General features: G+C 46.2%; 1 protein-coding gene across 1 annotated transcript in view; it reads right to left on the bottom strand.

The window, feature by feature from the left end:
- Positions 1-1,660: 1,660 nt before the first annotated feature.
- The window catches only part of znf414 (zinc finger protein 414), a 29,786-nt gene continuing 6,338 nt past the window's right edge, over positions 1,661-25,108 (bottom strand). Inside the window, exons 2-4 of the mRNA XM_059991429.1 lie at positions 7,245-7,350; positions 4,477-5,006; positions 1,661-2,842 (exon numbers count right to left, since the gene is read on the bottom strand). Coding sequence (XP_059847412.1) covers positions 2,619-2,842; positions 4,477-5,006; positions 7,245-7,350 — 860 coding nt within the window. The 3' untranslated portion in view covers positions 1,661-2,618. The remainder of the gene's footprint in view (positions 2,843-4,476; positions 5,007-7,244; positions 7,351-25,108) is intronic.

The following is a 25,108-nucleotide window of genomic DNA, read 5'->3' as shown; positions in this document are numbered from 1 at the left end:
TAGGATGAAATCTTTATACTTGACTCTTCAGTTATCCAAAACTACATTAAAAAATTCTAAGTGAAACTTATAAACAAGGATCCTGCAGATGCTGAATGAAGGATCTCAACCTGAAACGTCCACTCCATAGATCCTGCCTGACCTACCGAATTCCCCCACCATTTTTTGCGTGCTTTGTCGAAGCGAAACTTAATATATTGCATCTAAAAGAAAAGGAAACACATGAAGCTGGAAACATAAGGTAGCTTCTTAACTCTAATCCATCTGAAATCCTGTGAGTTTCAAATTAGATCTCTGACTAACATTAAAACAGCAATCGGTTGAAGTAGGGTAAGCCGGCTAACACTGGTCAGTGGCATTCAGCTAATTTGTAGGTTTATTTAAAATTTTCAGCCCACTGTGTAGGATACAATAAATGCTAAGCTACCATTATAATTTAGTTCATTCTGTAGAAAGACATAATCCAACACCAAACGTGAACAGATAGAAACAATCCAAAGATAAACGCCAGTGATGGGCTTGGCCACTAAATTTCTAGCAAGCGACTCAATTCAAATCCCATTATCTTTGGGAAATGAAATTTCATAATTGGATAAAAACAAGAAATCTGTTATATTACTTAATCTGCAATATGATTAAACTTCAAAGTACACCCTGTCACTGATCCTGACCTTTGCAAATTAATTTCCACCTTTCAATGAAAGGTTTCATTAATCTAGTCCCAGAGGAAGAAATCGAACAACATTGTCCTGGTTGGGAAGGACTATCTGATACCAAGAGGATAAACTTCAGCCATTGACAAAAAGGAGTAATTTTCCTTTCACTCCATTTTTTTCAATCAAGACAAAAAATCGTGCATCTGACAAATTAACACTCAGCTTTTTTGCCAAAACTTAGGTGGGTCGTAAAAAATATGCCTGAAGAAAGAAAGGCCTGGATAGTTAAGTGCACAAAAAGCTGGAGGAATTCAGTAGGTCAGGCAGCATCTATAGTAGGAAATGGACATTCAACTTTCTGGGTTGGCACCCTTCATCTGTCTCTAGCCTGGATGGATAGACTAGTCAATAACTATCTCAGCGTTATGCAAAGATCAAGGAATACCACTCCAGTTAAATAACTGGTTCCATTGCTAACCCAAGAGATCCAAACAATAAGAAAGGATACCTTTGAAGATCTAATGATGGCAAATTATAACAGTCCTGTCCTGGCCAAAAGAAGATATCTCACCACCTTGGTGATGTCTTGAGCATAATCCCACTTCAACAGTCACACTGGTAGAGCTCTTCAACACCCAATATATTTGGGGCCAACTAAGTAGAATTAGCAGTTTTGATCTTGTGTCTTGCCCCACTCCATGGTGATCACCAACACAAAAGAGTGTGGTGGATGTGACCCACTAATAGAGATCTCAAAACTGCAAAATGGGTCATTTAATAGATTTTCTTCTAGATTTTACACTTACCATCAAGTGAACCACCTTGATGTGAACAGTAGCATCCTACAGTGCCTTGGCACAGCGACCTGGGAAATTATGATCCTGTCCGTCCATTACTAGTGAAGAAAACTGAACCAAGGTCTTTCAACTTTTACACTCTTTGTCCCACAACCAAACAATATCACAGTGTTTAAGCAGTAAAATACAAAGTACCCAGAAACCGTATGCAATTGAAGGAAAAGATTTATAGTGCTGGGACATACATCACATCATCTGTTTTGAAAGTTTTTAAGAAAACAACAAAGAGAAAACTTTTGACAATATTTGGTGCCAAACTTGTATATGAAACAGCCAAAAATAGCATTAAAACACTCAGTCACAAAAACAATGGAAATTCCATACTGGAAGTATGAAACTCTCCCGAGAGGGGCTTCACACTGTAGTTATTTATTGGCAATTCGTTTTATTAATGGTGATACTAGTACCTTCCAGTATTAAATTAGCACAACTCTGAAGGAACTTGCAGGAAATACTTTAGTTTGACAGTTCACATCATAACAGGAGTGCAAATAGCAAGTCTGACAGCCTGGAGATATTGCACAGCCATTTTTGGACTAGGGTCTGTATAGTGTTTGTTAATCTAGTAAAGGGCCGTTAGGTTGTGGATGAGTTCCAGAACTACAGCAAACAAGTTCTTGGTCAAGAAAATGTTTAACTATCCAAAGGCAACTGAAACAAAAGTGGACTTCTGATTAAGCAAGGGGGAGAAACAAACCGGTACTATGTGAGGCTATTATTAAGACAAATGCCATAAAAATCAACCCAATGACTTTCTGGGTTATGGCTACAATAACAGGGCCTGGCTACAAGGAACTGCCACAGAGGGCACCATGCAAATCATACAGTAACGAGTCAACTTCAGAAGGGAAAAAAAACGCACAAACAAAAATACAGTTGATTTTGGAACCAGAGCATCATATCGTCATGGTAACTATAAATAATTGTTTCTTTTGTGCAAGCCTGCCTTTATACTTGCAAAAAAAAAAAGGGGGGGGGAAGGAAAAGTAAAACCACTGGGCCCCAAATTCGCTAATAATCATAAAGCACACAGCTGAACTTTCAACTCTGAAGCATGAGAAATTGGTATCTTCCTTTCTACATACAGGCCATGGTCCAGGGAAACTTAAGTTAACAAAGACTCACTGAACTGCATTGACAATGCACTGTAGTTGTCACCAGGATTTATGAACATGCCCTTTTCATTCACTAATCTGCTGCTGAGGACCTTGTTATGATCTTGAATGTGCAGGATCATTTCTTCCCGTGCCTCACTGGAGTATGGGCACTGCATACAGTTATATCGACCCCTGGTGTGATCCCATTCAATTCTGCTATTGGCTGACTGAGCTGCAGAAAGACAACAAACAGTGCTTAACATTTAGTGTCCATATGACGTCCCCAAAGTCCATCTTTAAAATACAATGCATTTCACGACAATCCTCAGTCAGTAAATCAGAAAGGGTACGTTAGGTATCAAGGATAAACACAGCCTAATATTTTGCAAGGTAACACACAAGAACATTGATCAATTGCAAAGGGAGACTCACTTTAACATGACAATTCAGCTATAAAAGTCAATGAAATGTACTGAATAAATCTTTATCATGAAAGTGACTATAAAATTATAATCAATAAAAACCTTTATCCACGAATTAAATAGTTTGAATCCAATTTTCTTTTGAAATGTTGTAACAGAAGATGCTGAATACAGTCAAGTGTCAGACATTCAGCAGGAATCAATGAAATAGGGACATACAGCATGGAAAAAGGCCTTTCAGCCCACTAGTCCGTGCCAGATTCCCACTTCAGCTATTTTGATTTGCCCAGGTTTGGAACATATTCGTCTAAACCCTTCCTATCCATGTACGTGTCTAAGTACTCTTTAAATGTTAATGTATCTGCCTCAACCACTTCCTCCAACAGCTCATTCCATCTGGGTGGAAAAGTTTCCCCACGGGTTCCGATTAAATCTCTCTTCTCTCAAGTTAAATCTATGCTGTCTAGTTCTTGATTCTCCAACACTGGGAAAAAGGACTGTGGTCATTCACTCTATCTATGCCCCTTATTTTATTATTATTTTTTTAAATAAACGTCTCTAAGCTCACTTCTCATTTTCCTATGCTCCAATGAAAAAGTCCTAACCGGCTCAACCTCTCTTCAATCCCTTGAGTACGGGCAACATCCTCAAATCTTCTCTACACTCCTTCCAGTTTAATGGCATTTTTACCATACCAGGGTGAATAAAACTGAACACAATATTCCAACTGAAAAAATATTAATTTTATTTCACCTTCTATAGATGCTGCCTGACCTGGTATGTACTGCCAATCCCTGCCTTTAATGTAAAATTTCCATCACAAGACACAAGGATCTCTGCCTTAAATGTACCCAACTACCTGTGGTATCAAATTCCACAAATTCATCATCCTCTGGCTAAAGAAATTTCTCCACATCTGTTTTAAATGGACACCACTCTATCCTGAGGCTGTGCCCTCTGGTCCTAGACTCCCCCACCATGGGAAACATCCTTTCCACATCTACTCTGTCTAGGCTTTCAACATTCAAGTTTCAATGGGATCCTTCTAAGTCCAGCGAGTAGAGAATGTGATCTATTTCTCTTCATCCTGACAAAGGGTCTTGGCCCGAAACGTCGACAGTGCTTCTCCTTATAGATGCTGCCTGGCCTGCTGCGTTCCACCAGCATTTTGTGTGTGTTGTTTCTATTTCCCTTGTATTCTTCATAATAAACAGTTCCTTCCCACAACACCACCAACAAAAAAAGCTGGGGGTCTAACAATGCAGTTAGGATGTGGGGGGAGAAAAAGCAAACGTTTTTTTTTAATTAAAGAAATACTCTGATAAATTGAGTTCAGATTTTTTTTAAACAAAACACAAGCAAAGTAAGTTCAAAGCCAAAAATTAAGAACAAAATTAGAAGTTTTCTTTGATAAACTGTCACCTAACATTAAAATGTACCTTACCGGTAGTCTTCCTCCAGACCGCACTGGAGAATGGCAGGCTTTCGGAAGGAACGTACGATCCAAGACGTGGCTGCGTGGCACTTTGAGGGAGGCCAAAAGGTGTCGGGTGTATGTATGGAATGAAGGGGGCAGGCACTGCAGCATGCCCCTGGCTAGGAAACCTTAGGCTGGGTGTGGCAAAGAGTGATGGCTCCAGCAGTGAAAATGCATGTGGCGTTGCAGAAACTAATGGCATTGTGTTTAATGAAGTGTGCAGACTTGGTAAGGTACTTGGGAGTAGGGTGACTGGCTTTGAACTGGTGGCAGTACTAACAATGTCCTCATTGCCGTCCTTTTCCAGCTGCCTAATAACACTTTGAAATTTCACCGGCTCCACTGGGGCTGCTCGTTTAACCCGTACATCGGGCTCACTTGCAGACAAAGGGCTGGGACACTGCTTCTCCGCCACGTTATTCGCTTCACTACAGCACACATGCTGATGTTTGTAAAAAGACTGAGGTTTATGAAATCGTCCTTTACACGTCACACATCTGTAAAGCAAAACATTTCAAAGTTTAATCTCTCATTGCAAGTACACTTCAAACTGCATTTTTTAAAAAGCTTCAGACTGCAGGGTTAAGCCCTCTTCCAAGGGGACAAGGATGATAATTCAGTGCAATACAGGAGTGCCATCTTGTTAAGAGGGCTGTCTTTTGGATTAGATAATAAACAGGGGCCTTGTCTGCTTCTCATTGGACATAAAAGGCTCCTAATTTCAGGAGGGCTTCAACAGGACGATATTGCTCAGGGCAGGTCACTTATTTCATTGCTGTTTGTGAGGTGGTATTGCATGAATACTGGCAAAATGTAGGCTCTGTTGCAGTAAGTCAGCTTTGAGATGCTATATGAAGGTTACTATCAGGCAGTACTAAATCACGGCAACTGGACTTGCCGTGTTGTCCAGAAGACGTTTCGCCACTCATCCGAGAGGTTTCTTCAGTTCTGATCCACGGTGGGTAGTCTTCCGGTTTTAAACTGAGTTATTTAAAGGTTCTTGATTGGACATGGCATCGGAAGTTACGGGGAGAAGGGCTGGAACTGGGGTTGAGGAGGAGATAGGGAAAAAAAGGATCAGCCATGACTGAATGGCGGAGCAGACTCGATGGGCCAGATGACCTAATCCTGCTCCTATGTCTTATGGTCTAATCACATGAGGGTTGTTAAGAGTCATAGAGATAATGAGAGGGTCATTAGTCTCACCTTTGCATGAATGGAACTGTTGTGGAGACACCGGGGTAGAGAAGCTAGGATTGCATTGTAAGTAACTGATAGGTGGTCATGCTTCTTTACTCAATTGCTAAATGCCATCTGGTAACAACCTCCAGCTGACATTCAGGACTAATTATAATAAACTAGGGGACATTGCCTCAAGATTCAGAAGAGAAGATTTAGGATGGAAATGAGGAGAAACTGTTTTTCCCACAGAGTGGTGAATCTGGAATTCTCTGGCCAGGGAAGCAGTTGAGGCTTCTTCACTAAATATATTTAAGATACAGTTAGATAGGTTTTTACATAGTAAGGGAATTAAGGGTTATGGGGAAAAGGCAGGTAGATGGGAGTTGAGTTTACGGACAGATCATCAATGATCTTATTGAATGGCGGGGCAGGCTCGATGGGCCGGATGGCCTACTCCTGCCCCTATTTCTCATGTTCTAATTGCACAACAAAGGAGAAAAGATCTGTAACCAGGTGAAGAGCAAGTGGTGTTTTTGTGCACATGTTCTGTGATACTCTTCTGAGAAGTCAAATTGTAAACAATTCCATTTTTATGGGGGGGGGGGGACATGGATACATTATGTGCAGTGACTTAATCAAACTGCACCATGGAGTCATGACACTTAGTTGAGGCTGGATCCCAAATTCACAGCAATCCAATCCAGATTAACAATGGCATCAGCAGGCAGATTCCACAGCTAAAACCTGCTTTACTGCAGGTGCTCAGTACACTTTAGGATACTGGACTTCCCAACTTTTTCCCTTGTAAGAACGAGTGAAAGGGCCAAATTCTGGATTTTCTGCACAGGAAAAAGCTTAACTAAATTCCGGATTATATTTATTTTTTGGGACGACAAAATGATGTACCCTGCCAAGTGGGGAAAATTTCAAACTTGAACTAAGTTGTAAATTTTTTTTTTGCAACATCATAGTGGGTCGTGACCTTAAGGTTGGGAACTTCTGTTGCAAAATAGTTCATCATTGGAAACTGGAGGGCCATTGACTGGAAGGAACCAAACTTCTAAAGCCGATCAATGTGCATCCATATTATAATCACTACATCACATCTTTAGTGCTTAAATAAAACCAAATTCTGCTTTTAAATAGAAACACAGAAAACCTACAGCACAATACAGGCCCTTCGGCCCACAAAGTTGTGCCGAACGTGTCCCTACCTTAGAAATAATTTGGGTTACCCATAGCCCTCTATTTTTCTAAGCTCCATGAACCTTTCCAAAAATCTCTTAAAAGACCCACCTCCACCACCGTTGCCGGCAGCCCATTCCACGCACTCCCACTCCGAGTATAAAACTTACCCCGACATCTCCTCTGTACCTACTCCCCAGCACCTTAAACCTACGTCCTCTTGTGGCAACCATTTCAGCCCAGGAAAAAAGCCTCTGTCTATTCACACGATCAATGCCTCTCATCACCTTATGCACCTCTATCAGGTCACCTGATCTTCTAGATAGAAATACAGGGATTAATGCAAACTGGCTTGATGATAAACTTACTTGAAATATCGGTTGGGTTTATGATGTACCCTCATATGATTCATCAGGAGGTGCATGGTTGAGAACGATTGCTTGCAGTCACGTGCACAACACTTATACACTCTCCCTAAAGCAAAAAGAAAAACACAGGTTTTAAAAACGTGGGACAAACACTGTTCTGATACACATGGAAGCCAGTTGATCTGTGATTGGTAATGTTGTTCAGTCCACAGGGTTTTCATGGCAGGATACGGAAGTAGATTGCCAGGCCTTTTCTCCATACAGATACTGCTGCCGTCCAGGTTGGGACCCGGCTGGGTTTGAACTCAGGACCACCTGCCTCCAAGTCTGGCGCTGATACCACTACACCACCAGATTGGTAATAGGCAGTGCCAATCATTGTAGTGCAGGCACAACAGCAGGAACACCTGTACTGGGACAATGGCCCTGTCTCAATATTCCTGGATTTCAGTGCTTTAAAAGGGATAGAGAGGGGGGGAAAGGGGAAGAGGGGTGGCATTATTGGTCAGGGATACTATTACAGCTACAGAAAGGGTGGATAATGTAGCAGGATCCTCTTTTGAGTCAGAATTGGTAGAAGTCAGGAACAGGAAGGAAGCAGTTACTCTATTGGGAGTATTCTTATAGGCCCCTTGGTAGCAGCAGAGATACCGAGGAGCAGATTGGGAGGCAGAATTTTGGAAAGGTGCAAAAACAACAGGGTTGTTATCATGGGTGACTTTAACTTCCCTAATATTGATTGGCACCTGATTAGTTCCAAAGGTTTAGACGGGGCAGAGTTTGTCAAGTGTGTCCAGGACAGATTCCTATCACAGGGTTGACAGGCCGACTGGGGGTAAATGCCATACTAGATCTAGTATTAGGTAGCGAACCAGGTCAGGTCACAGATCTGTCAGTGGGTGAGCATCTGGGGGACAGTGACCACTGCTCCCTGGCCTTTAACATTATCATGGAAAAGGATAGAATCAGAGAGGACAGGAAAATTTTTTAATTGGGGAAGGGCAAATTATGAGGCTATAAGGCTAGAACTTGTGGGTGTGAATTGGGATGAGATTTTGCAGGGAAATGTACTATGGACATGTAGTTGATGTTTAGGGATCTCTTGCAGGATGTTAGGGATAAATTTGTCCCGGTGAGGAAGATAAAGAATGGTAGGGTGAAGGAACCATGGGTGACAAGTGAAGTGGAAAATCTAGTCAGGTGGAAGAAGGCAGCATATGTGAGGTTTAAGAAGCAAGGATCAGATGGGTCTATTGAGGAATTTAGGGTAGCAAGAAAGGAACTTAAAAAGGGGCTGAGGAGAGCAAGAAAGGAGCATGAGAAGGCCTTGGCAAATAGGGCAAGGAAAACCCCAAGGCATTCTTCAATTATGTGAAGAAAAAAAATGATGACAGGAGTGAAGGTAGGACCTATTAGAGATAAAGTGGGATGATGTGCCTGGAGACTGTGGAAGTGAGCGAGGTCCTCAATGAATACTTCTCTTCTGTACTCACCAGTGAGAGGGAACTTGATGATGGCGAGAACAATACGAGTGAGGTTGATGTTCTGGAGTATGTTGATATTAAGGGAGAAGAGGTATTGGAGTTGTTAAAATACATTAGGACGGATAAGTCCCCAGGGCCCGACAGAATATTCCCCAGGCTGCTCCACAGGGCGAGGGAAGAGATTGCTGAGCCTAAGGCTAGGATCTTTATGTCCTCGTTGTCCACAGGAATGGCACCAGAGGATTGGAGGGAGGTGAATGTTGTCCCCTTGTTCAAAAAAGATAGTAGGGATAGGTCGGGTAATTATAGACCAGTGAGCCCTACGTCAGTGGTGGGAAAGCTGTAGGAAAAGATTCTTAGAGATAGGATCTGTGGGCATTTAGAGAATCATGGTCTGATCAGGGACAGTCAGCATGGCTTTGTGAAGGGCAGATCGTTGAACTCGAGTTCTTTGAGGAGGTGACCAGGCATATAGATGGGGGTCGTGCAGTGGATGTGATCTACATGGATTTTGGTAAGGCAAATACCTTATACCTCAAATGACAAAGTACCACACAGTAGGCTTATTCAGAAAGTCAGAACGCATGGGATCCAGGGAAGTTTGGCCAGGTGGATTCAGAATTGGCTTGCCTGCAGAAGGCAGAGGGTCATGGTGGAAGGAGTACATTTGGATTGGAGGGTTGTGACTAGTGATGTCCCACAAGGATCGGTTCTGGGACCTCTACTTTTCATGATTTTTATTAACGACCTGGATGTGGGGGTAGAAGGGTGGGTTGGCAAGTTTTGCAGATGACACAAAGGTTGGTGGTGTTGTGTTGAGTATTGTCGCAGATTGCAGAGGGACATTGATAGGATGCAGAAGTGGGCTGAGAAGTGGCAGATGAAGTTCAACCTGGAGAAGTGTGAGGTGGTACACTTTGGAAGGACAAACTCCAAGGCAGAGTACAAAGTAAATGGCAGGATACTTGGGAGTATGGAGGAGCAGAGGGATCTGGGGATACATGTCCACAGATCCCTGAAAGTTGCCTCACAGGTAGATAGGGTAGTTAAGAAAGCTTATGGAGTGTTAGCTTTCATAAGTTGAGGGATAGAGTTTAAGAGATGCGATGTAATGATGCAGCTCCATGAAACTCTGGTTAGGCCACATTTGGAGTACTGTGTTCAGTTCCGGTTGCCTCACTTTAGGAAAGATGTGATTGGAAAGGGTACAGAGGAGATTTACCAGAATGATGCCTGGTTGAGAGAGTATGGATTAGGATCAGAGATTAAGGGAGCTAGGGCTTTACTCGCTGGAGAGGAGGATGATGAGAGGAGACATGATAGAGGTATACAAGATATTAAGAGGAATAGACAGAGTGAACAGCCAGCAGCTCTTCCCCAGGGCACCACTGCTCAGTAAAAGAGGACATGGCTTTAAGGTAAGGGGTGGGAAGTTCAAGGGGGATAGTAGAGGAAGGTTTTTTTACCCAGAGAGTGGTTGGTGCGTGGAATGCACTGCCTGAGTCAGTGGTGGAGGCAGATACACTAGTGAAATTTAAGATACTACTAGACAGGTGTATGGAGGAATTTAAGGTGGAGGGTTAGATGGGAGGCAGGGTTTAAGGGACAGCACAACATTGTGGGCCGAATGGCCTGTACTGCACTGTATTGTTCTTTGTTCTGCTGATCACCATCAGAAACACAACAGGCCTGACCCCTTGCTTAACGGTATTAGTCCATGGCATAAGAACGGTTGGGAACCCCTACAACAGGCAATGGAGGAACTCAGAAGATCCAGCCGCATCTATGGACAGTTAACATTTCAGATTGAGACCCTTCGTCTGATTATCATCACCATTCATGGGAGTAAACCAGTATCACAGCGGCTGGCATTGAGAACGTCTGTGGCCTTGGGGAATTCACGAGGGTGCAGTATGAAGAGCTGGGTAGAGTTCAACAATTAACAAGGGGGGGGAGAGGAAGAAAAGCATGCAGTCCCATTTCATTAGGAACCGAGATCAGAAATGATTCAATGAAAAGCACTACAAGTTAGTTCACTCAACACAGCTGAAAGAACTGGCTTAATGAGCAGCGGCGATTGTGATGTGCAGTCCCGAGGGACTTGCCGAGAGATTAGGCTACTTGATTTTCCATCAGGATCCTTCAGTCCTCCAAGGGATGGAAAACTGCTCCCAACCAAAATCAGCAGAGGTGCGGCATGGGAAGTTTGCCCGCAGCAGAATTTTAATCTTGTGCGCTGTCGAGTGTTTATCATCTACTCAGAGCAACTGGATACTATTGACCCAGTTTACTCCAAACATTGTTTAAATAACCCACTGCCAAACTACATTCTTAGACATCATGAGACCCATGGCAATCTCAAATACAATGTCCCAATGGCAAAACAGCCGAGACATAGTCAGGTCATGGTAACCTCGTGCTTCCTAGCCTTGGGGTCATCCACTCTGCTGCTACTCGCTGCCAGTCAGATCTTGCTGTTCAATGCTCCATACTCCACTGGACATCATCCTTTAGTCCACATCATTAGGTAGTGCAGTTGTGGGTAATTTCCCCCCCCCCCCCTCCCAAAAGGGCAGCCACTAAGAACCTACACATCCTCACGGAAACCCTCTCTTGCCACGAGCGCCAAGATAGAGCCAGGGAGGGGCTTTGTGTGTTGTCATTGCATAGAGACTAAATTCTTCACCACTGACCCCTGAGTTGCATGGTAGATTAGTGGCTAGTGTAATGCTATTACAGTAGAAGTGACCTGGGCTCAATTGCACCGCTATCTGTAAGGAGTTCGCACGTATTCCTCGTGACCGTGTGGGTTTCCTCCAAGTGCTCCAGTTTCTTCCGAAGACCTAGGGGTCAGTGGCTCAGCAGGCCAGATGGGTGTAAGTGTAAGTGGACAGCGTGGGCTTGTTGGACTGGGAGGGCCAGTTATTGTGCTGTTTCTCTAATAACAACAACAACCATTATAGAATATTTATTCTTTCAGTGACAACACCCACTGTAGATGGAAGAGCTGCTTGTTGAGTGTTCCTTGAAGAGATGGTTGCAAGCCTTCTAGTGAAGGCTCAGAACTGTGAGAAGTTGCAAGAGGAAGTGCTATATGAGGAAACCCAACAGCACGAGAGAGAGAGAGAGAGAGAGAGGAACTCAGGACAGTCAGCATCTATGGAGGTCCTTCCTCTGGTGCTGAAGGTTGCTGCCATTTTCACATTGTCTACAAATCTTGCCTCATAAACTACCACTTCCCTGATGTGTCAGAAAATCTCCAAACACCCAGCCTTAACCCCCCCCACTGAAACTTCCAGCTCAAGTAATCTTAATTGGAGACACTTCCTGAAGATGTCATTGTTGGAGCCAACATCTGCCCCTGGAACTAGTAACTATGTGGTAATGTACAGTCCTTCTTACCGCAAGTGGCTAACCAACTTACTTAAAATTTTATTAAGATTGCTTTTTTGAATGCCACACCTTTAATCATGATTTATGGCTCAACGTCAGGCCACTTCAGCAATCTGGTGGACTGACAGTAAAAACACATTTGCACAATTTGCAAACCGCACATTTAAAATGGACACTGGGTGCTCCAGAAATGATCTCATTGCAGGATTTAAAAGGAACCTCACAAGCAAGATGGAAAAATCAAGCCTGCGGAATGCCTGCACAGACAGTCCATTACACTTCACAAGTTTGGACCATCCTGGTCAAACAACACAAGAAGAAACTCAAAGGAACCTGTCACCCACCACCAGAGTGTAAATAATCGTTGCTGGCCATCAGTACAATGGACCAACAAGGTTATGCATAATTATGTACAGTATAACTCAAGATGTTAACTCGGTCCTCTGATGCACTAAGCTGCTGAAAGCCAATTTTAATGGCATTTATTCTCTGTGTATCACACACAAAATGCTGGAGGAACTCAGCAGGCCAGGAGAGAAAAAAAAAGCTGAGTAGATTTAAAATGTGGGGGGGGAGAGAAGAGGGCAGAAAGTGACCTCACCTACCATTCCACCAGCCTCCGCATCCAGCACAAAATGCTCCAAAACCTCTGCCACCTCCAACGGGATCCCACCACCAAGCACATCTTCCCCCCCAAACACTTTCTGCAGGATCGCTCCCTACTTGACTCCCTTTTCTATTGGTCCCTCCCTCCTGGTGCTTATTCTTGAAAGCGGAACAAATGCTACAGCTGCCTCTACACCTCCTCCTTCACTGCTACCCAGGGCCCTAGACAGTCCTTCCCAGCAGGACGACACTTCACCTGCAAGTCTGTTGGGGTCATTTACTGTGTTCAGTGTTCTTGGTGTGGCCTCCTGTACCCAACATAAATTGAAAGACTGCTTCACCAAGCATCTATGCTCCGTCCGGCAGTACAAGCGGGATCTGCCAGTGGCCACTCATTTTAATTCCACTTCCATTCCGCTACGTCCATCCATGGCCTCCTCCGTCGTGATGAGGCCATACTTAGGCTGGAGGACCAACATCTTATATTCTGTTTGGACAGCCTCCAACCTGATGGCATGAGCATAGACTCCTCAAATTTCTTGTAATGACCCCCTTAACCTCTCCATTTCCCATCCCCTTTTCCCTCTCTCACATCTAATTAATCAACTTCCCAGCTGTTTACCTCATCCCTCCCCTCCAAGTTTCACCTATCATCTGGAGTTTCTCTCTCCCCTCACCCCACCTTTTAAACCTACTCCTCAGCTTTTTTTTCCTCCAGTCCTGCGGAAGAGTCTCGGCCCAAAACATCGACTGTACTTTTGTCCCCTATGGATGCTGCCTGGCCTGCCGAATTCCGCCAGCATTTTGTGTGTGCTGCTCGGATGCCCAGCGTCTGCAGATTTATCATTTATTTTCTGTGTTATGTTTACACAGATAAACATGGGCCACCCCATTGTTTCGAGTTGGCACCACAGCTCTGGTTTGTCATCGCGGTATCTGGACCAATCCCCTGTCCTGCCAGGCTTTTCCCAGTTTCAGTTCACCTCATTAAAAACTGGAAAAAACAGGAAATGCCGGAAATACTCCGTGAGCTAGGGCACATCTGTGGGAAGAGAAAGTTTCCCTGCCTCTGCAGATGTATTTCTGACAATTTTGCTTTAAGTTTCCAGCTCAGTTGGTCATATTTGGTTAACGGCACTCACTATTAGGGACATTCCACACAGCACAGCAGGCTGTCTCAGAAACCAGCCAAGTTACGGAGGAGTCTTCTCCACACTCTTAAAGAGGGACAGTGAAAGGAGTCATTTACGTCGAATCGAAAAGGAGAGCAGTGCTGGGCAGCCTGCCGGCTTGCCATGCTACTGGCACCAACGGAGCGTGCCCACAACTCACTCACCCTAACCATTTGCCTTTTGGAAATGGGAGGAAACCCACGTGATCACAGGGAGAGCGTACGTTTCCTTACAGACAACGGTGGTAATTGAACACCGATTGGTGATCACAGGCACAGTAAAATGATCATACTACCATGCCATACGGAGTCCCAGCTAGCTGTTAGCCAATTGTAATTTGTCCATGAAGACAAAGATCACATACCGTATATCGCGAATCAACAATTACCCAGAACAGCGAGTTCTCATGAAACAAGTCAGTATAGGAAGGAGCTACCCTGTCTATATATCTGCATTGGCTATCAGTAATGAAGCCCTAGACCAGGGGTTCCCAACCTTTTTCATGCCATGGACCAATACCATTAAGCAAGGGCTCTGTGGATCCCAGGTTTGGGAAACCCTGCCCAAGACTTTATCAATGTGGTTCTTTCACCAATGTCCTTGGTAAGACATCCAATCCCCTTCCAAGATAATGTTCACCTAATCTTCCACCTCATTCTTCTGATCATTTTCAAATTTCTATCACCAGCCAACCAACTGGCAGCCTGTGCAAATAGCCCCACTACAAAAAAAACTTCAAATTAACTTCCATTTTACCTAGTACAAGGAAGAAAAACATTGGGCGTCTACAACCACAGGGCATAAATCAAAATACAACATCGATATACTGGCAGCTATTATATTCACTGCAAGTCACCGTATTTACAACAACAGACAGCGAACAAAGGGCAGCTGGATAATTGATTAGGGAACACACAGCTATGAAAGGGCACCAATGGAATTTAAGAATACAACAGGAGAAAAACAAAACAGTGAATGAAAGGAAGGATTATCTTAAAAGTAGCAGAATAAATTGCAAGGACACACCAGACTGATTTATTTTGTCCCAGAAAAGGAAATATTGAACCGGATAAACAATTTCAACAGGCAAATTTCTTGATTTAGCCCAAATACAGACTTGAAGGTGGAGTGAAAATACATTAAAAAGGGCAAGAAATCTGGTCCTGTGTGTCAGACTGCACTCCAAATGTAATCCACCCCCATTTATAACCAGACTGACCCATTAGACACTGCACTGCCCACCAGTTTGAGATCAGAGTACTTGCTAAAACTGCTATGTATTCCCTGAATTAGCAACTCTTAAACTGTAGGCAATAACTGCTAACAAATGGATCTTCAGGACTTTGGATTAATCCCTTAACACAAGGGATTGTGTTAACACATGGATTTCCCCATGACACAAGGAAATCTGTAGATGCTGGAAATTCAAGCAACACACACAAAATGCTGGTGGAACGCAGCCGGCCAGGCAGCATCTATAGGGAGAAGCACTGTTGACATTTTGGGCTGAGACCCTTCGTCAGGTCTAACTGAAAGAAAAGAAAATAAGAGATTTGAAAGTAGGAGGGGGAGGGGAAAATCCGAAATGATAGGAGAAGTCTGGAGGGGGTGGGGTGAAGCCAAGAGCTGGAGAAGGGACAGGATCATGGAACGGGAGGCCTAGGGAGAATCAGGGATGGGGTAAGAAGGGGGGCATTAACAGAAGTTAGAGAAATCAATGTTCATGCCATCAGGTTGGAGGCTACCCAGACAGAATATAAGGTATTGTTCCTTCAACCTTCCCCATGAGATATGTTAGTTTGATTTGATTTATTTGTGAAATGTAATTATATTCAGTACTTGTACAGCAGGTTTTCCACAAATCATGATGTGGCTGAAATAAACAAGATAAGCACAAACAGGTGTATTACACTTCCCCAGCCAATGCCAGTTGAAGGAAGTGCATTCATGTAAAGATTTGTCAGGACTGGAACAGGCAAGACCTCCCTTATGGTTGGATTTCCACTTCTTGTTCATCGAGGCCCCCTGCTGTCCATGTAGATATACTGCAGCAAAGCATCCAGCACAATCATAGAGCTACACAGCAAGAAACAGTCCTTCAGCCCAACGTACCTCCCTCAGTTTGACCCACTTACCTACATTTGACCTATATCCCTCAACAGGCAGAGGTGGTGGGCGGTTGTTTGTAAAAAAATGAAATCAAATCCTTAAGAAGATGCAACATAGGATGGGAAGGTGTAGAATCCTTGCGGGTAGAGTTAAAGAACTGAAAGGGTAATGGGATGGGAGTTATATACAGGCCTCTGAACAGAAGCCAGGATGTGGGCTACAAATTACAATGGGAGATAGAAAAGTGATGAAAAAAGGGCAATGTTATGATAGTCATCTCAATATGCAGGCAGATTGGGAAAATCAGACTGGTGCAAGATCCCAAGAGAGGGAATTTGTATAATGCCCACGAGATAGCTTTTTAAATGCAGCTTGCAGTTCAGCACTTTGGGGGGGGGGGGGGGGGGGGAAAAGGTGTTTCTGGATTAAAAGTTGTGTAATGAACCAAATTTGATTAGGAGCTTAAAGTCAAAGAACCCTAAGGAGACAGTGATCGTAATTTGATAGAATTCAGCTTAAGAGGGAGAAGATAAAGTTAAATGTATCAGAGTAATGTCAAAAGCATGAGAAAAGCTGGGCAAAGTTGATTGGAAGGGGTCACCAGCAGGGATTGACTGTACAACAGCAATACTGAAGTTTCTCACAGCAATTCGGAAAGTGCAGGACAGACACATCCCTAAGATAACCCCAAGTATTCTGAGAGGGCAACACAACTGTGGTTGACAACAGAAGTCAAAGACAGCATGAAAGCAAAAGAGAGGGCATATAACACAGCAAAAAAAGTGGTAAATTAGAAGACTGGGAAGCTTTTAAGAATCAACAGAAAGTAACTAAAAAGCCATGAGGAGAGAAAAGAGGAAAAATGAAGGTAAATAGCCAATAATATAGAAGTTTTCTCAGACACAGGAAGAGTAAATGAGGTGAGAATGGATATCCGACAATGGAAAATGACACTGGATAGTAATGGGGGGGGGGGCAAAGAAATGGCAGGAAACTGAATAAGTATCTTGCATCAGTCTTCACTGGGGGAGTCACTAGCAGTATGTCAGAAATTTGACAGACATAAGAGGCTGAAGTGAGTGCAGTTGGAGAAGCTGCCTGGGAAGATGAAAGATCTTAAGGTAGACAAGTCACTTAGACCAAATTGACTGCACCCCAGGGTTCTGAAAGAGGTAGCTGAAGAGATTGTGCAGGCATTAGTAGTGATCTTTCAAGAATCACTTGATTCTGGAATGGTACTAGAGGACTGGAAGGCTGCAAATGTCACTTCGCTCTTTAACAAGTGAGGGAAGAAGAAAAAAAAATAAATTATAGGCTTGTTAGTCTGACTTCAATGGTTTGGAAGTTGGAGCCCATAAGACCACAAGACATAGGAGAAGAATTAGGCCATTCAGCCTATCGAGCCTGCTCTGCCATTCCATCATGGCTGATCTTGGATCTGACTCAACCCCATACACCTGCTCTCTCACCACATCTTTTGATGCCCTGACCAATCAGGAAACGATCAACTTCCACCTTAAATATAGCCACGGACTGGGCCTCCACTGCTGTCTGTGGCAGAGCATTCCACAGATTCACTTCTCTCTGGCAAAAACAATTCCTCCTTATGTCTGATCTAAAAGGTCACCCCTCAATTTTGAGGCTGTGCCCTCTAGTTCAGGATACCCCCACCAAACATCCTCTCCACATCCACCCTACCTAGTCCTTTCAACATTCAGTAGGTTTCAATGAGATTCCCCCCACCCACATTTTTCTAATTTCCAGTGAGTACAGGTCCAAAGCTGCCAAACGCTCCTCGTACGTTAACCCCTTCATTCCCAGAATCATCCTCACGAACCTCCTCTGGACTCTTTCCAATGACAACACATCCTTTCTGAGATACGGGGCCCAAACCTGTTGGCAGTACACATAAGTGCGGCTTAACTAGTGTCTTATAAAGACTCAGCATTATCTCCTTGCTTTTATATTCTAATCCCCTTGAAGTAAATGCCAACACTGCATTTGCCTTTTTTTTTAAACCACAGGCTGCTTTGATGATGTCGACTGGAATGTTTTCCATGAAGAGGATGTCTGAGTTCACGGAAGGGGTCACAAGTTTCATCTAGAAGTGTATCGAGGATATTGTCCCCCAGAAACTAGTCAGGCTCTATCCAAACCAGAAACAGTTCCGTGACAGCAGCACTGACTGTGTGACACAGAGCCTACGTTGCCGGTGATCAACAGGGACTCAAAAAATGCATCTCTCCCAAATGAGCTGGATCTTCTTTTTTTACGCCCAGTTCAATGTCGCCCACACGGAGCCCCCGAGGAGAGCCGCTGAAGCAACCTGCACCTTGGTCATCTCTGAGGCTGAAGTACGCAGGTGTTTCCAATGAGTGGACAGTCACAAGGCTGCGGGACCGGACGGCATCCCAGGGCGGGTACTCAGGATGTGCGCGGCACAACTGGCAGGTGTGTTTACTGACATTTTTAATCTCTCCCTCTCCCAGTGTAGAGTGCCCTCCTGCTTCAGAACATCCACCATTGTCCCTGTACCCAAAAAGACCAAGGTAACATGTCTGAACGACTGGCATCCTGTTGCACTCACCTCAATAATAAGCAAATGGTTAGACAGGCTGGTTAAGGATTACATCTGCAGCTTGCTAACACCCACACTGGATCCCCTACAATTCACCTACCAACACAACCGATCAACAGACGTTGCAAAAGCCGCAGCTCTACACATTATCCTGACACACCAGGAGAAGAGGGATGCTCATGTGAGAATGCTGTTCTTCAACTGCAATTTCGCATTCAACACCACAATTCCCTCCACAGGTCTCGGCCTTCACCCTGCCTTGTGCAGCTGGATCCTGGACTTCCTGTCAGATCGCTGGCAGGTGGTAAGAGTGGGCTCCCTCACCTCTGCCCCTCACGGGTGTCCTAAGCCCCCTCCTTTACACTCTGTATACCCATGACTGTGTCACCACCTGCAGCTCCAATCTATTAATTAAATTTGCTGAAGACACTACACAGACTGGCCTAATCACAAATAATAACGAGGCAGACTACAGAGAAGTCATCACCCTGACACAGTGGTGTCAAGAAAACAACCTCTCCCTCAATGCCACAAAAACAAAGGAGCTGGTTGTGGACAACAGGAGGAATGGAGACGGGCTAACCCCTATTGACATCAGTGGATCTGGGGTTGAGGGGGTGAACAACTTTAAGTTCCTCGGCATCCACATCCCCGAGGATCTCACGTGGTCTGTACACACCAACTGTGTGGTGAAAAAACCACAATCGCACCTTTTTCACCTCAGACGGTTGAAGAACCCTCAATTCCCCTACTCTGCAAAAATACAACCAAACTTGTTTTAAATATATTTACTGAGGTTGCCCCCACTGCTTCATTGGGCAGAGAATTCCAGATTCACAGTCTTTTGGGAAAAGCAGTTCCTCCTCATCTCCGTCCTAAATTTACTCCTCCCACCAAATTTGAGGCAATGTCCCCAGGTTCTAGTTTCACCTATCAATGGAAACAACTTTCCTGCCTCTGTGGCGACCCACTTTCTGCGCAGGCGAACCGGCTCACAAAATAGCCAGCGCGTGGGGGGAGACTTTGATAATGCACCTCTGATGTCATTTCCTCTAGGGATTAAATGCCAGCGCCGCGAAGTTTGAATAAACTAGTCTCGGAATGGCCTACTGACTGCGTGTTATTTCAGCGCTGTGTGTAGCACATCGTTACATTGGTGACCCCGACAGTCCAAACGGGATTTGGACCAAAGATGACCGACTCTTCATCTGTTCACGCAGTTTTGCTCAAACTGCCGACTTTCTGGACACTGCGACCACATGTGTGGTTTAGCCAAGCAGAAGCCCAGTTCCGGATTCGGCAGATATCCTGATTCCATGCGTTACTACCACGTGGTGAGTGCCCTTGACCAGGAGACGGCCGCCCAGGTTGCGGATTTCAAGAAGGCAAATATGAAGCATTCAAAGCGCTGCTCATTGGGACCTTTGGCCTCTCACGGCGTGAGTGGGGTGCCCGCCTGCTTCACCTGGACGGTTTGGGAGACAGACTGCCGTCAGCATTGATGAACGAGATGCTGGCCATGGCTGATGGACACAAGCCCTGCCTCATGTTCGAGCAAGCGTTCCTAGAGCAACTGCCCGAGGACATACATCTGCTGCTGGCTGACGCAGATTTCAGTGACCCCCGGATGGTGGTGGCCTGGGCAGACATGCTGTGGAAAGCCAAGAGGGAGAGCACGACGTCTGTCGGTCAGATTACCAGGCCACGCGCCCAACAGCGGACCAGACCAGACCCGGCAGGGGGGCGCACACAAAACAGGGGCGGGAGTGAGGAGGCCAGTGAACAGTGGTGTTTCTACCACCAGCGGTGGGGCACAAAAGCCCACCGTTGTCGCCCGCCCACCCTGCAAGGGCCAGGGCCAGCTGCCGCTAATGACTATGGTGGCTGGCCATCAGGACAGCCTCTTGTACGTCTGGGATAAACAGTCGGGTCACCGCTTCTTGGTCAACACAGTAGTAGAAACCAGCATCTTGCCCCCGACGGGGTACGACACCCGCAACAGGAAGCCAGGACCCACCCTGAGGGCTGCAAACAGCAGCATGATACGGACCTACGGCACCCTCACAGTGCAGCTGCAGTTCGGCGCCAGCCGGTTCACGTGGGACTTCACACTGGCCGCCGTGGCCCAACCACTCCTGGGGGCGGACTTCTTGCGAGCTCACAGCCTGCTGGTCGACTTGCAAGGGAAAAGACTGGTACATGCCGAGACTTTCCAGACATTCTCCCTGGGTGAAGCCAAGTTGTCGGCCCCACACCTGGACTCCATCACGCTGTCGGACAACGAATTCACCAGAATCCTGGTGGACTTTCCATCAATTCTGGCACTGCAGTTCACAGCAGCCAATTCCCAGACATGGGGTACAGCACCACGTCCGCGCACGAAGGCTCCCCCGATAAAGCTCCGCCTGGCGAAGGAGGAGTTCAAGAGGATGGAGGAATTGGGAATTGTATGGAGATCCGACAGCCCATGGGCCTCCCCCCTGCACATGGTGCCCAAAGCAGCCGGGGGTTGGAGACCATGTGGTGACTACCGCAGACTGAACGAGGCTACAACTCCAGACCGCTACCCCGAGCCACACATACAGGACTTTGCAGCAAACCTGCACGGGGCAAGAATCTTTTCCAAAGTAGACCTCGTCCGGGGATACCATCAAATCCCGGTGCACCCTGAAGACATCCCCAAAACAGCACTCATCACCCCGTTTGGCCTGTTCGAGCTCCTCCGAATGCCGTTCAGCCTGAAGAATGCCGCACAGACGGTCCAGCGGCTAATGGATGCAGTGGGACACGACCTGGACTTTGCGTTCATTTATTTGGACGACAGCCTTACAGCCAGCAGTAGTCGCCAGGAGCATCTGTCCCACCTCCACCAGCTCTACTCCCACCTGAGTGATTCCGGCCTCACGATCAACCCGGCCAAATTCCAGTTCGGTCTCGATACCATCGACTTCCTGGGCCACAGGATTACCAAAGACAGGGCAACACCTCTGCCTGCCAAGGTAGATGCGATCCTCCACTTTGCCCGGCCCAATATGGTAAAAAGCCTACAGGAGTTCGTTGGTATGGTGAACTTCTACCAACATTTCCTCCCCTCAACAGCCCGTATCATGCGCCCTTTGTACACCCTGATGTCGGGTAAAGGCAAGGACATTACTTGGGACAAGGAGGCCGCGGCCACTTTTGTTAAAGCCGAGGAAGCCTTGGCAGATGCCGCAATGCTGGTGCACCCCAGAACAGACGTTCCAACTGCACTCATGGTGGAAGCATCCGACAAGGTAGTCAGTGGGGTGCTGGAGCAGCTCATCAAGGGGCATTGGCAACCCCTGGCGTTCTTCAGCAAGCACCTACGACCACCCGAATTCAAGTACAGTGCTTTCGACCGGGAGCTGTTGGGCCTGTATCTGGCAACCCGGCATTTCAGGTACTTCTTAGAAGGCAGCCCGTTCACCGCGTTCACGGACCACAAACCGTTGACTTTCGCGTTCACGAAGGTGAATCCCTGGTCGGCTCGCCAGCAGCAACATCTGTCCTACATCTCCGAGTACACGATGGACATCCAGCATGTCTCAGGAAAGGACAACGTCGTGGCGGACACACTCTCCAGACCAGCTGTCCGGGCCCTGTCCCTGGGGATGGACTATGCAGCACTGGCGGAGGCGCAGCAGGCAGACAACGAGATGCCCAGCTACAGGACCGCAGTCTCGGGTTTGCAGCTACAGGACTTTCTCATAGGCCCAGGTGAGAGGACCCTCCTGCGTGACGTAGCTACCGGCCAACCTTGCCCCATCGTCCCGGCAGCCTGGAGGCAGTGAGTTTTCGACTCCATACACGGTTTGGCGCACCCATCTATCAGGACAACCGTCCGGCTGGTCTCCAGCAAGTTCGCGTGGCACAGACTTCGCAAGCAGGTCAGTGAATGGGCCAGAACGTGCGCATAGTGCCAAACAGCCAAGGTGCAATGGCACACTAAAGCCCCACCGCAGCAGTTCGAACCCACCCACCAGAGGTTCGACCACATTCATGTGGATAACGTGGGCTCCCTACCAGTGTCCCGAGGAGTGCGGTACCTCCTAACTATGGTAGACTGGTTCATGAGGTGACCAGAGGCGGTCCCGCTCACTGACACATCTGCCGATTCCTGCACCCAAGCACCGATCGCAACCTGGGTAGCACGCTTCGGGGTACCGGCCCACATTACCTCCGACAGAGGCGCCGAGTTCACCTCCAGCCTGTGGTTGGCTGTGGCCAGCCTGTTGGGAACGCAGCTACACCATACAACTGCCTACCACCCACAGTCGAACAGACTGGTGGAACGCTTCCACCGTCACTTGAAGACCGCTCTCATGGCCCGCCTGAGAGGACCTAACTGGGTGGACAAGCTTCCCTGGGTCCTGCTTGGAATTCACACAGCGCCTAAAGAGGATCTGCATGCTTTGTCGGCTGAGTTGGTGTACGGCGCACCCCTGGCTGTCCCAGGAGAGTTCATATCGGCCTCAAGGGGGCAAGGGGAAGAACCCGCAGCATTCCTGGACAGACTACGTGAAAGGCTCGGCAACCTGGCTCCCGTACCGACTTCACACCATGGACGGACCTCGACCCATGTACCCAAAGACCTGTAGGACTGTAAGTTTGTGTTTGTACGAAGGGGCAGACACCGGGCACCGCTACAGCGGCCGTACGAGGGGCCGTTCACGGTGATCAACAACAACGGGTCCACGTACGTTCTGGACATTGGGGGGAAAGAGGAGCTTTTCACAGTGGACCGACTCAAACCAGCCCATGTGGACTTGGTGCAGCCGGTCGAGGTTCAGTCACCACAGCACAGAGGCAGACCTCCCAAACAAAGGCTGATCCAGACTGTGGACATTGGTGAAAGTGTATCGCCGGCTTTTGGTGGTGGTGGTGGGGGGGGGGGGGGGGGGTTGTTAAGCGGCAACCCACTTTCTGTGCAGGTGAACCAACTCACAAATAGTCAGGTGCTTCCCCCCTCCTCCTTTCTTTCTCCCGAGGCCTCCCGTCCCATGATCCTTTCCTTTCTCCAGCTCTGTATCACTTTCACCAATCACCTTTCTGGCTCCCAGCTTCATCCCACCCCCTCCGGTCTTCTCCTATCATTTCTCATTTCCCCCTCCCCCTCCTACTTTAAAGTCTCTTACTATCTTTCCTTTCAGTTAATCCTGACGAAGGGTCTCGGCCCGAAACATCAACAGTGTTTCTCCCTATAGATGCTGCCTGGCCTGCTGTGTTCCACCAGCATTTCGTGTGTGTTGCATGTATCTCAACTCCCTGCTTTCTACTGGTTAACCGGTTCTCCATCCATGCTAAACATTCTCTATACATGTCACCTTCCACACCTCCTCAGTCCACCAATCATCTCAGAATCCTTTGTCACCGCAACCCACCTCCTTTGGAAGTTCCAGAGTGTCAGAGATCAGAAGCATGCCACGTTGCCATAACTAGGGAGAATGTTCTTGGGAAACAGAAAGGTCTGAAGGTAGATAAGTCACCTGGACTAGATGGCACACACCCCGGGGTTTTGAAAGAGGTTATGGAGGCATTAGTAATAACCTTTCAAGAATCACTAGATTCTGGAATGGTTCCGGAAGACTGAAAAATTGCAAACGTCACTCCACTCTTCAAGAGGGGAGAGAGGCAGAAGGAAACTATAGGCCAGTTAGTCTGACCTCAGTGGTTGGAAAGATGTTGGAATCGATTGTTAAGGATAAGGTCTCAAGGTACTTACAGGCACATAATAGGCTGTAGTCAGCATGGTTTCTTCAAGGGAAAATCTTACCCGACAAATCTGTTGGAATTCTTTGAGGAAATAACAGGCAGGATGGACAAAAGGAGGAACTGCTGATGTTGGATTTTCAGAAGGCCTCTGACAAGGTGCCGTACATGAAGCTGTTTCACAAGCCCATGGTATTACAGGAAATATACTAGCATGGATAGAGCATTGGCCGAGTGGCAGGAGACAAGAGTGGGAATAAAGGGAGCCTTTTCTGGTTGGCTGCGGATAATGAGTGGTGTACCATAGAGGTCTGCTGGGACCACTTCTTTATATATCAATGACTTGGATAATGGAATTGATAGCTTCGTTCAGACAACTGGACAGGAGCAGGTAGTTGAGGAATAAGGTTACAGAAAGGCTTAGACAGATTAGGAGAATGGGCAAATAAGTGGCAGATGGAATACAGTATAGGAAATGTATGGTTAAGCACTTTGGTAGAAATAAAAGGGTAGACTTTTTTCTAAATGGAGAGAAAAAATTTATTTCTGAGGTGCAAAAGGACTTGAGAGTCCTTGTGCAGGAATTCCCTAAAGGGAAGATTGAGTCTGTGGCAAATGTGATATTAGTATTCATTTCCAGAGGATTAGAATACAAAAGCAAGGATGTAATGTTGAGGCTTTATAAAGCAATGATGAAGCCTCACTTGGAGTATTGTGAGCAGTTTTGGGCCCTTCAATTTTAAAAGTATGTGCTGATACTGGAGAGGGTTCAAAGGAGGGTCACAAAAATGA

The sequence above is a fragment of the Hypanus sabinus genome, chromosome 16, assembly GCF_030144855.1.
Source record: "Hypanus sabinus isolate sHypSab1 chromosome 16, sHypSab1.hap1, whole genome shotgun sequence".
NCBI classification, from domain to species: Eukaryota; Metazoa; Chordata; class Chondrichthyes; order Myliobatiformes; family Dasyatidae; genus Hypanus; species Hypanus sabinus.
The sequence above is the reverse complement of the archived record's forward strand: the minus strand, read 5'-3'. Positions and strand labels throughout refer to the sequence as shown.